This window comes from Camelus ferus, chromosome 16 (assembly GCF_009834535.1).
Source record: "Camelus ferus isolate YT-003-E chromosome 16, BCGSAC_Cfer_1.0, whole genome shotgun sequence".
Classification (NCBI taxonomy): Eukaryota; Metazoa; Chordata; class Mammalia; order Artiodactyla; family Camelidae; genus Camelus; species Camelus ferus.
In genome coordinates, this window is record NC_045711.1 from 4,348,467 (window position 1) to 4,360,483 (window position 12,017).

Here is a 12,017-nt window from a genome sequence, read left to right on the forward strand (position 1 = left end):
CTTTGTTCCCTTTGGGTAAGTTAACACTCAATAATCCACAGTAGAGAGGCTAAGAGATCTGAAGATGGGAACCTTAGGAAAAATAGCATATCCTGAAATTCCTCAAGAATATATTTCAACACTGTAAGCATTTTCCCATTAAAAATTTAATGAAAATCTGTCAAGATGTTTCCTGTGTTAAACAGATTCTGCTGTTAACGTACAGATCCTCTAACTGTAATCATAATTGTGCATAAGAGTATGCATATCGACCTCAACAGCCACTGCCTTGCCTCTATGACAGCTCTTATCACACTGAACCATACATGTTTACTTGTATGTGAATTAGGGTGTGAATTCCTAGTGGATATATCTTTGTTATACTCATCTTTGGCACCCTTAGAGCATAGCACAGCTCATAATACAAAGCAGGATCTCAAAATATGTAAGATGAATGAGTGGATGAATGATTAAATGCCAGGTAATACAAAAAGTTGTCCATTTCCTTGGCGGAGGAGGGTCACAATATGCCAGAGAGACAGACTTTTACACAAGTCACTGCCTTATCATACAATAAATATTACACTGGGACACAGGCAGGAAAAATTAACTCTGTCCCAGGGTGAAAATGGGCTTAAATGGTTTATAAGATAGCTGTCATTTTGGCAAATCAATTAGTTAATGTGAAATTCAATTCATATTTTAGAATCCAACTGTGTCAGAATAGTACTGTTTATGAACATCTCAAACAGAATGTACAAAAATCCAACATTCTTCGTAGGTAACACTGGTAAAAGTACACCCTTTGGAAAAGAAGAAAGAGAAATGGCAGTCTCTGGCCCACAACTGAAGGAACAGAGATAGTGTGAAGGATTCAATGCTGTTTGGGCAGTAAGAATAAAAAATTTGTAAAGAGAAGGATCACTAGAGTCTAGAAATTAGTCACATGACTAATTTGTCAAATGACTTGACATTTATGAGAGCCAAGTACCATATATAAAGTCCTGATAGAAATACATTATTAATAGAAAAATCCATTAAATTTAGTCAGTAAATATAATGTTGGGAACACAGCAACAAATAACACACTGCCCTCCCCCATCAACAAAAATCCCTGTCCTATGGATCTTACATAGAATGTTCTCAGTGCACCTTACAGATTTCAGTGTTCCTTTGATGGCATTTTCCACTTTGCAATGTGCACACTTTTTAAGATATAAAAAAGAAGTGGAAAATATATTTTCACAATATTTAAGCCCTGCCAGTAAAAGAACAACTACACAGAATTTTTTTAAAAATGCAATGCTTTTCAGTACATGAAACAAATTCTAACAGGTTTATTAGTCCTTTTCAAGGTGCAATTTCAGGTTACTGAGATAACAATTTTACTAGACTATTGTTTCAGTTTCCTAACAACTATCATTTGGACAGTGGTTCAGAATTTATAAAGCACTCTCACATACTGCATATCATCTCATTTAATCATCACAATACTTTTCTTAGGTAGATATTGCTCATTTTTTCCCCCCAAGAGAATAAAGCTGAGGCTTCATGAGGTAAAATAATAGGACCAAGGCCAGTCAGTAAATAGTAGGACCAAAACTCAAACTCATTCCTTTGACCCCAAATTTTGTTATCTTTCTCCTTGCCTGATGTTAAAAAAAAAAAGCTTGTATGCAGTTGATACTCATAATGTTTGATCTATTTCTTATAAAATTATTTATTAACATTTTAAGATGAAAAAACGGAAGTTCAGAGAAGATAAGTAACTTGCCCAAAGTAAGTCAGCAGGTGGAACTGGAACATGTTTCCATGTCTAATGATAACAAAGCTCATCAAGTTGATCGACTTTAAAGACTGAAATATGGTAACAATAATATATCAATCTACCTTACTATAATTTAGGTAAGCAGATACTAAGGATAGCACAAAGTAATTTTTTATATTTCCTACCTCATTCTGCTTTATGTAATAATTCAGCTCTACAAGCAATAAAGTCCTGACTGGCAAGGTGGATTACTTGGGTCCTTTTACAACAGATACAATAAAAGAGATCAATGTCTGAAAGGGTGGTTAACATCTGACTATGAATACCATAATACTAGCTTGAAAAAAAGGGAAAATATACCAAGACGATACTTGATCCAAAATAATAAAAATCAGTATTTAGTATCTCTAAATCTTTTCAACCATATATGAATCATGGCATATGATATATATATCATGGCATATATATATATATATCATATACCATGGCAAGATGATGGCATCTAACTTAGTTTACATAAATGACATGCCACTTGTACAATTTAGTACTTTATAATAGCAAGAAGACAAAACAAACATTTGAATATTTAGTTTTGTCAATACTGATGTAAAATAATTTAATGTGAAATGATGAAATTTGGGGGGAAAGCACAAGAGAATCAAAGTTATATAAACTACTTTTAAAAGCAAGACCAAAATAAAAAAATACAAATTATAAAGAGTACAAAAATATCTACCTCACTGTGCCTTGTTAACAAATATTTCTTTTAATCAGTATTTACCATTAAATTTTCAAAGATTAATTTCTGGGAATAGTTAAGTTTCATGCAATTTTTGTTTTCCTTTAAATACATTGAAACTTGTTTATTACACAGTGGAATTTGGTATAAGATGGGTTGTTTTGGATCTTGTCCAAGAGTTTAGTCACTGAAAGCACTTCATTATAAGGTGGTTTTTCACCAATAAGGTGATCCACTGGCTGAGATCCCATGGATATTATAACAAGGCCCTATTGTAGAGTACAGGAAGCCAGGCAGCTAATGGTCTATCAAACGAAACCTTAAGAAACAAAATGCCTTTTTTTTGGTAGGCATGAAAATCATTTAAGACTAAAGAATCATAAGCCTAGGTCATCTCTCTAAATTTCCATCTCCTTAAGTGACTTTCTTTACCGTATGCTTAACTCCTGCACAGATATTTCTTTAGTTTTAGCTTCCTTAGACATTCACTGTCTGATTCGGCCTTAAACTTATTTTTTTTTAAGGAAAAACTTCAGTATTAACACTGCCTTTCTATTTACAAAAGATTGACTGCACTTGTCTATGGAAATAGGCAAGAAACTGCCACGTATTCATAAAGTTTAAAGTAAAATCTTGTGTAGCTCACTGATAAAGCTGAGGTTTATCACAATCATGAGCAAGAGTAGCTGTGTGGTACCAAATACAAATAAAATGCCATCACTTAGAGATTAAATGACTACAATAATCAGTCTTTCAAGTGATTTTACAACAGGCATTTTGATTTCATGAAGTTTTATAAGCAATTTCAAACAATTGAATATTTGGAATGTGTTTTACTATAGAAAAACAGCATGACAAAGTCATATTGCAGAAAAATAATAGGGAAAAGCCTTTTAAAAAATTAAGTCTTAAATGGAAAGAATACAAGAATAAAAACAAAGACTTATCTTAGAAACAATACCAAATTAAAAACCATGTAATTATCAAATGCATAATGGTAGCATAAAGAGTTGTCATTAATTTCCAACACAATTATTGTAAGTTTTAAATGATGCATGTGAATTTTAAGTCAAGTCATTAAACATCTACTCCTTATATTTTACCTTTCTTCCATGAATAAAGCCCTTTCTCCAACTGGTAGTTTTCCGGGCTCGGGGCCTGTATGCTCTATGTATTTTCAGCCCTTAAATAAATTCAGTATTAGATAATTATTTCATATGCATTAAACGGGTAAGGCAAATTACCTGATAAACAATTTCTATCATATATATCTCAAAAGCCTTAAAAAGTAAACTAGCCAAATAACTTTTCCTTCCTACTGTATGATGCTTCTTTATTGTCAGTTTATCTGTCTGTATGTCTGTCTGTCTGTCTATCATCATTAGGGAAGGCTTCATATAAGGCAAGGGTGTACTCCAGATACATGATTGATTTACGAAGTAATAATTGAGGGCTTGCCATGTACCAAATACTCCTTTAAATGCTTTTACACATTTTAACTTACTTTCTAAAAAGTATGTTATCACCAATAAAAATGTTCTACCTCATACTCTTTATAAAGGCTAGTACTTTACGTCTTGCAATGCCATCCTGGTCAAAACTGTGATCTGAGGAGACTATATACCTGTTTCAACAGTGATACCATTGTACAAAATTTTTGAAACACCTCTTGGACTTACTAAAAGCTTGTGGCACATCTCTATGTATATTACCAGTAATGGAAATTTTTAGCCTTGGAGAGAATTAGATTTTGGGAAGAATAAAGTATATCTAGGGAAAAGGGATGACATTGGGATTAAATTGGATAATAACACTAAGATATGACTAAAAACTAATGTGGTTGATTTTTCTCATGTAGTTTACTGATTCTTCTAAAGGCAATTTTAAGGATTCAAAAATATTTTAATTGCAGCACTGTTAAAATAAGTATCTTGCTTCCCAAATTATTATGCACATATTCATGCAATTATTAATTTTATCTTTTCTATAAATGGTTTGCTGTATCTTAAGCATTTTGCAACAAAAGCAAATGAAAATTGTTTCAGAATAAAATATCAACATATATTTTTTTATATTATGGATTTTTAAAGCTGAAAGGGATTTGCATGATTTTATAGCCCTAAGTTCCACATTTAACAGATGAAACTAATTCCCCAAAAGGAATGGTGATTGCCAACATGACTTAGCAAATTAGTGGCAGAGCCAAGAATAGAGCCCAGTCTCTTGTCTTCTACCTAATATTCTTTTTACTACTGCACTATCCTTTATTTGTGGATTAAGAACTATACCAAAGAGAAGAAATGGTTTCACCCATTCAAAACAATTTAAAAAGTACCTTCTAGTCCATTGTTTGTAATTTTTTTACTGATCACCTAAGAAAAACATGTAATACTAGGTGGGATCAAATATATCCCAATCTATAAACACTTCAACAGGTAAAAATTTAAATTTATTTGAACTATGCTTAGAGTTGTAATATCCAATGCTATAGAAACAATTAAGCTGTATTCAACCTAAACACCATCAAAATGAAAGTAAACATATGCATTTATAATAATTCATTGTTCCAAATGAATATAAAAAAAATCTGATTGTGGGAATTTTGGCTTGAAAAAGATAAACCAAATTTACAACTTGAACAGCTCATAAAATTTCAATTCAGTTCACTCACAAGAAGTCTAAATGTCCATTGAATAACAGATGTTTCTTGGAAAAGATCAGTGAACGTATTTTTGGAATGATTTCAGAGAAGAGCTTCTTCTATAATCATTTTTGATCAGAAATATAGTTTCATTCACAAAAACACAAACAGAGTCAAATTTTACAGAAAGGCTTACTAAGCTGTACTGGAACATTTTTCAGCTACAGTTATATGTTTGCGTTTACTTATTAAATTTAAATTAGAAGTTTTCTGTTAGTTGCATAATTAAAACCTTTTTGAGAGAACAAGTCACTTTTTTCCACGATGATGACAAAGCTAAATAATTAGAATTGAAAACTTGGAGTCCTTCATTTGGCATTTTATAACTTTATATAAATTTGTTTAAAACACGTCTGATTTTGTTTTAATGAACAAAAATGTAAAACCATTTCAATTAAAAATGTATGTAATTTTCTTCCTTAATTCTTAATTATTTATAAGTAGGAAGTTTAATACAGGAGTAAACTTTTCAAGAAAACTGTGATTTCTAAAAAAAAATCTCAGACCAATCTGAGGTGAAATCTACAGTGAAACATGATTGAGATGTGACTGGATTAGACCGTTATTAATTTTTATGCATCAGTATGAAAACAAATAGATGAAGAGTATTACAAAATACAAATGTTTATGTGAAATTTAAAGTGCTTTAGGAAACTACATATCTTTCGGATTGATTAATTTAATACTGCATTTAGCTAAGGAACACATGTTGGAGGAAAATAATTTTTATGATTCACTTTATCGAAACTTGAGAATAGTAAAGCTTACATTTCTGAACATAAAATAGACCTTTAAAAATTCTAATGACAATGGATTAAAGTGAAAAATATATCTCAAATTTAAAAAAATACCACTTATCCAATGTATAAATTATCATTTACAACAGTGTAATATAAACATGACAACATATTTTTATAGCTTGATAGTTAAGTATTATTACCTAACACCAGGGAACACACCTTTATTTTTGGAGGGAGACTGTTTAAAGTTCTTTATATTGGTTTCAAGAGCTTTTTCCCAGTTTCAGTTCATTTACATGAGTTGATTTTACATTACTACCAATGTCATCAACTTTACTTTCTTTAATTTGCATGAGTCTATTCAACTTTTTGTGCAATCCTCAGCTCTCATTTCTCTGACTGAATCCACTCCTTTTATAGTTCTAGTTTCAAAAAGATCTTCAGCTAAAATGCAATTTGAATTATTAGCCAATCTATCGTCTCTATCAGTTCCAACCAGTTCACTTTTTTCTTCACTTGTATCTACAGGATCATAAAGTTCAGGTGTAAAATAGATAGATTCATCCTCTGCTTCTGTTTCAACAGCTGTATTTGAAGTGGAACGTTCAGCTTCTTCACATACTAGAGACAACTGAATGTCCCGATCCAGGGCTTCTTCATAGCAAAGCAGCTGTTTGGAATGATTTTTAAGAGAAGCATCAATCTTTATTGATGGAGCAATGCTTTCTGACTGAGGGCACGGTGCAAATGATGTGTTTACTGTCAGAGGTGAGGATTCACATTTATCAGTGAGTGGCAAAACAGCTTTACATCCCTTTTCTGTTTTGAAAGTGGAAGTACTAGAGACACAATCCTCTGATGGCCTGAACTTAGGTGTTTCAGTCAGAATTTTACCAGTAAGATGTTGTTTCAAAGAATTAAAGCCAGACCAGCTAACTCTGTTTGTTTGTTTGTTGAAGGTTGGGCTTGTGGATCTTGAAATCACAATTTTTTCGGCTCTCATTGCCTGGGCAGATTCTTCCAATAATACTGGATCATCTATGAATATAAAAATTTAAGAGTGTTATCTTTCTGTACCTAACATAATAATTGTTGTGTAGTAAAGTGATTTGTTAGAAATACTGACATAACTGTATAGAATACATAATTTAGAGCCCATACCAGTAGTAGCAGGACTTCCATCTTAGAATGCAAAGCACAACATGTTAACTCTAAAAGGAATTTTAGGTCTCCAGTGATTCCTAGCCCAAGTTGTCATGCTGTCTGGTAAACTACTAAATTCCATACTAGGGACCTCAGAAATGAACAAGAAAAGGAAGGATGAAAAGGAAGAGGAAGACAGCTCAATAAAGGAGGGAATGGGCTGTAAAAATCTGTCTTAAACATTCACTAACCAGTGATTGAGAAAAACTGACAATCACAAAGACTAAGTTATTTGCCTAAAGTTATAAAACTGGTTGGTAATCAGACTTGGACTAGAACCTAGGTTTCGTGGTTACCTGTATAATGGGATTCACTATGACATTTATTTAGGATAGAAGCATGTACTATAAAATAAATATTTAAAAAGTGATATATTAAACTCCTAGTATATATTAACTAAAACAATTAAAATAATATCTAATAATACAGACCACAGTTTGGCAAACTTTTTCTATAACAGGCCAGACAATAAATATTTTAGGCTTTGAGGGTTGTTTTGTATCTGTTGCAACTACTCAATTATGCTGTTCTAATCAATACATACAACTACTCAACTCTCCGGTTGTGTACAATACGTAAATGTTTGGGTGTGACTCTGTTCCATTAACCTGTACTTACAAAAACAGACAGCAGGCCAAATTTGGTCCCTAGGCCAGTTTGCCAATCCATGGTACATTATATTCTAATATATTTAAAATTATATTCTAGTTTTCTAAATTATATTCTATAATTTCCTAAATTCTAATCCATTATATTCTGATATATTTTAAAATATTATTTTTTCTCATTTAGAATAAATGACTCTTCCCTAAAGAAATTCATGTAAGACAAGTATCTATAAATTAGGCCAGTTTTTATTATAGCCTTTAGAAAAACATGACTATTTGCAGAGTACTTTACAATGCTCTGGTATTTATCATCTTATTAGATCTTTACAATCCAAAACTGGAGGGATAGGCAGGCAGATATCCCTTCTTCTATTAAGACTCAAAAGTTAAGCGACTTGTTCATGGGGCCACACAGCTAGTTAGGGGCAAAGCTTGTTAGTGGAAAACCAGAAAACAGGCAAAGGTCTCCTGACAAAAGTTTGTTCCCATTCCAATACATACTGCTTCATTATTGTATGATAACACCTTGTATTACAAACCAGCATATTTAAGGACATTAATCTACAGCGTAACAAATACCATTTCACTAAATACAACAAAAGGCTTCTCTACCAAACATAAATGGGCAGAAGTTTTCGTACTTTTCTCCTTTCTGGAGATGATGCCACATGGTAGAGACGGACTTTATCTATCATTTTAGGACATGGGAGTTATTAGACACAATTCTGCTTTACCTTCCCTAGGATATTCTGGTGAGAGATGGCTTGCTGCTTCTAAAAAATAACTTGAGGTACTGTCCTTCAAGCAAGCCACTGGAACTGTAGACTCATTGTCCTTTGTAGACTTTCTGTCTTCTCTGGACACATCAGTGACCTTTTGGTGCTTCTTGGAAAATTCAGCCAAGGACTCCAGTGCACTCTCAAAGGTTGAATGGTGCTGAATCTGTTGCCGCACCCACTTAGAAAGTCCTAAGGAAAAAAATAAACCCAGTGAAGAAATTTTGGTTATTCAGTGAAAATACTATGTATTAAGAAAAGAACTTAGATAACTTTTCTAGTCAAGTAATCGACTTTGAATGTACAGCGGATAGAATGGTTCTCAACATTTTCTCTGCCTTTTTAACTCTGTATGTATAATATGCTCATGTATCAGTAGCATCTCTCTTTACATGCTCTGATTGTCAGGTGGAGGGAGGGAAGAGGCACTGGGAGTAGACTGGGGTTGGAAATGCATTATTTGTCAATTTAGAACAACTGGGGAATAAGGCAAATTTAATTTTATCATAATTCTTCACAAAAATCACCTATCTTTAATTGTAGAGAAAATAGAAGTTGTAAACAACACACTTTTTTATTCCAACTTTCTAAATTTGACTCCTTCAGCAAAAATAAATTCAAGATTACAGTCTCATTAGGGTTTTTTTGTTCCCCTTCTCCCCCAATTCCAGATATATCAAACCAATCTGGGGTAAAAGGAATACACTGTTTTATGGGCAAAATCATGTCCTATCTAAATATTTATTATATAATTTATTTCTTAATATTAAAAATATAAATAATCAAGTTGTAAGGGACAAAATTTAACCCCCTGACATATGAAAACTGCATAAAAATGAACCATATTAAGAGAATAAGCTGTTTCAGAGTATGAATCACTTCAGAATGAAATTCAAAATCAGTTATTTGGACTTAAAAAAATAAATATTCTCTGCTGATGTTACTAAAACTATCAGCATTTTCTGGAGTAGCTTAAAAAGTCACTATGGTGTTTTAAGTTGAGAGAAAAATAAGACAGGGCTTCAAGCAACTTGAATATTACACTTTCATTTCAAATACATTCCTTTAGTTTTTTTTAATGGAGTTGTTCTATTAATCTATACGTATCAAATTGAGTTTAAACAAAAGTGAGTCATCGAAAGGAATTTGTATCTTGTTGTGCTGTTATTGCCTAGATAAGATTTCACATTTTGAGTCTCAGAAAAAATAAAAACCTTACAGAAACAACAAAAAATATTTAATTTTAAAAAATTGCTCAAGAAACCTGAACTATACGGTAAAAATTTCAGCTCTAGACTTTAAAGTAAGAAAAAAATTTAAAACAAGCATTTTTTTTGAAAAAGTTCTTTATTTTTATTTGCTTGGGGAAAATAATTATAGCAAATAAAAATATGAAATTTTCCCAAATTGAAAAATGTTGGTATTACAGTTACCACTTTTATTTAGACATTTTTGTGATCAAAGAAAGCATTTTCAGCATAAATGTCAGAGTTTGCTTTTGAAAACTTGAAAGAATCTGAGCTCCACCTGCTGACTAAACAAGAGCACTTAACATTTGCTTTTGGTTTTATCTTGGCCTAAGCACTGTGGCTTGCTTTACGTGGAGAGGAAAAGAAAAGACTAGTAAAGCAGCATTTCCTGCTTCAATCCAGGAGGGTATGTTTTAATATTGAACTACACACAGTAATTAGACTCTGAAATATACAAAGTAGAATACATACCCATAGACAGCCAATCTGAAACAAATTTAAAACTTAGAATCTTTTCATGATAGTATGGCATGAACTTTTTAGCTCTAAGGATAACAAGATACAAGTATTTCCAACAGGTCTTTAATAATGGATCCCTGGTATTGATTCTAAAGGGACTGTCGTACTGCTGGATGAAAACTACAGGCACATAGAATTTGTTCATTTGAGTGGGAAAACATGACCATCTACTTGATCTTGCACCATGTAGTAGTGCTTTTTTTTTTTTAGAAAATACTAGTTCTGACTAATATAAATTCTTTAACAACCGAAGCATTTCTAAACAAACAAACAAACACAGCAATAAAACTCAAATAATCCAGAATGAAAGAATAAAAAGAATTCTAGGTATCCAGAGGACTGCTTGTGTGCTTAAATGTAAAATTTTACTATTTGTTGGAAAATTCATTTCTATGGAACAGCTTTTTCCCTGACAATGCTAAATAAACTATTGCTGTGTTACTGAATCAAATCCCACATTCTGTGAAATTGAAGGAACTCAACTGATTACTATGTTGGTAACTAACCAGATTCTCCTCTATAAAGATTTTTTGTAAACACATAGCATTAAAAGGCTAATTTCCAATGTGAATTTTGCCATGTTTGATCTAGTAATTCAAATTCTCTATCCAATTTTGTCTTTGTCTTTAAAAGCAGAAGTCATTAAATACCAAAGATTATTATTCATTCTTAATCTAGGCCCAGCTGAGAATCTTACCAGATATGTATCGACTTGGGTTACTCCTGAAGCGATCATCCACTAGAATAAGAGCCCCCCAGTCATTTTTGTGTCTAATACACCTATAAACGATAGGGAGAAAACCAAATAAATATAATACTGAAAATAAAGCCAAATTTCTAGTGGGGCAGTAAGAAGACTGAGAAAATCAATGATTCGTCCTTCAATCAAAGTCATTATTATGAGTAAGGTTATTAGAAACGACTCAACAAAATGTACCAAAGTAGCTGTGTAAAAAAATCCCCTCCTTTTGCCAACTGCTAGTAACTTATATCCAAAGATGTTATATGCATTCTATTTTGAAAGTCAAGAAAATTATAGAAAGTATTGTCTAAAGCCTTCCTTCAGAGACTATTTTTTTATACCTTAAGTATTATATTACCTGTATATTTTATGATGACCTTTATTCCAGCTTAATGAGTTTGTGTCATAAATGAATGTTTAATTTTGTAAAAAATGTTTTGGTGCCAATTGATTCAGCCATGAAATTGTTCTTTTTAGGTTGTTCCTATGATAGATTCCACTGGCAAAATTTCAAATATTGAGCTTGCCTGCCTTTCATTCTTAAAATAACCACACATGGTCATGGTTCATTATCCTTTTTATAGATTGTTGGGTTCAATGTGCTAATTGTTTTACTTTAAAATCATTACATGCTATCTTAACAATAATAAGTCTTCCAATTCATCGTCATGGAATTCTTCCATTTATTTAGAAGTTTCCTTCAATAATATTTTGAAGCTTTCAGTGAGTGTCCTTTCACTTAAAGCTGTTCCTCAGCATTTTGTTCTTTTTGATGCTGCTGTAAATGGAATTTACTTGATTTCATTTTTGGATTGTTCACTCCTAGTGCATAAAAATGCAATTGATATTTGTATAGTGAATATGTATCCTATAACCTTGCTGAAATTGTTTTAGCTCTAATAATTTTTTATGGATTCCTTAGGATTTCTATGTAGCATATTATGTCATTTGCAAATTTAAAGACAATTTTACTTCTTTTTCAATCTGGGTAT

General features: G+C 32.0%; 1 protein-coding gene across 1 annotated transcript in view; it reads right to left on the bottom strand.

Moving 5' to 3' along the window:
* Positions 1-935: 935 nt before the first annotated feature.
* Positions 936-12,017, bottom strand: part of BRIP1 (BRCA1 interacting protein C-terminal helicase 1) — a 136,900-nt gene continuing 125,818 nt past the window's right edge. The window contains 5 exon segments of the mRNA XM_032498371.1: positions 936-6,192; positions 6,194-6,300; positions 6,303-6,965; positions 8,473-8,706; positions 10,981-11,063. Coding sequence (XP_032354262.1) covers positions 6,124-6,192; positions 6,194-6,300; positions 6,303-6,965; positions 8,473-8,706; positions 10,981-11,063 — 1,156 coding nt within the window. The 3' untranslated portion in view covers positions 936-6,123.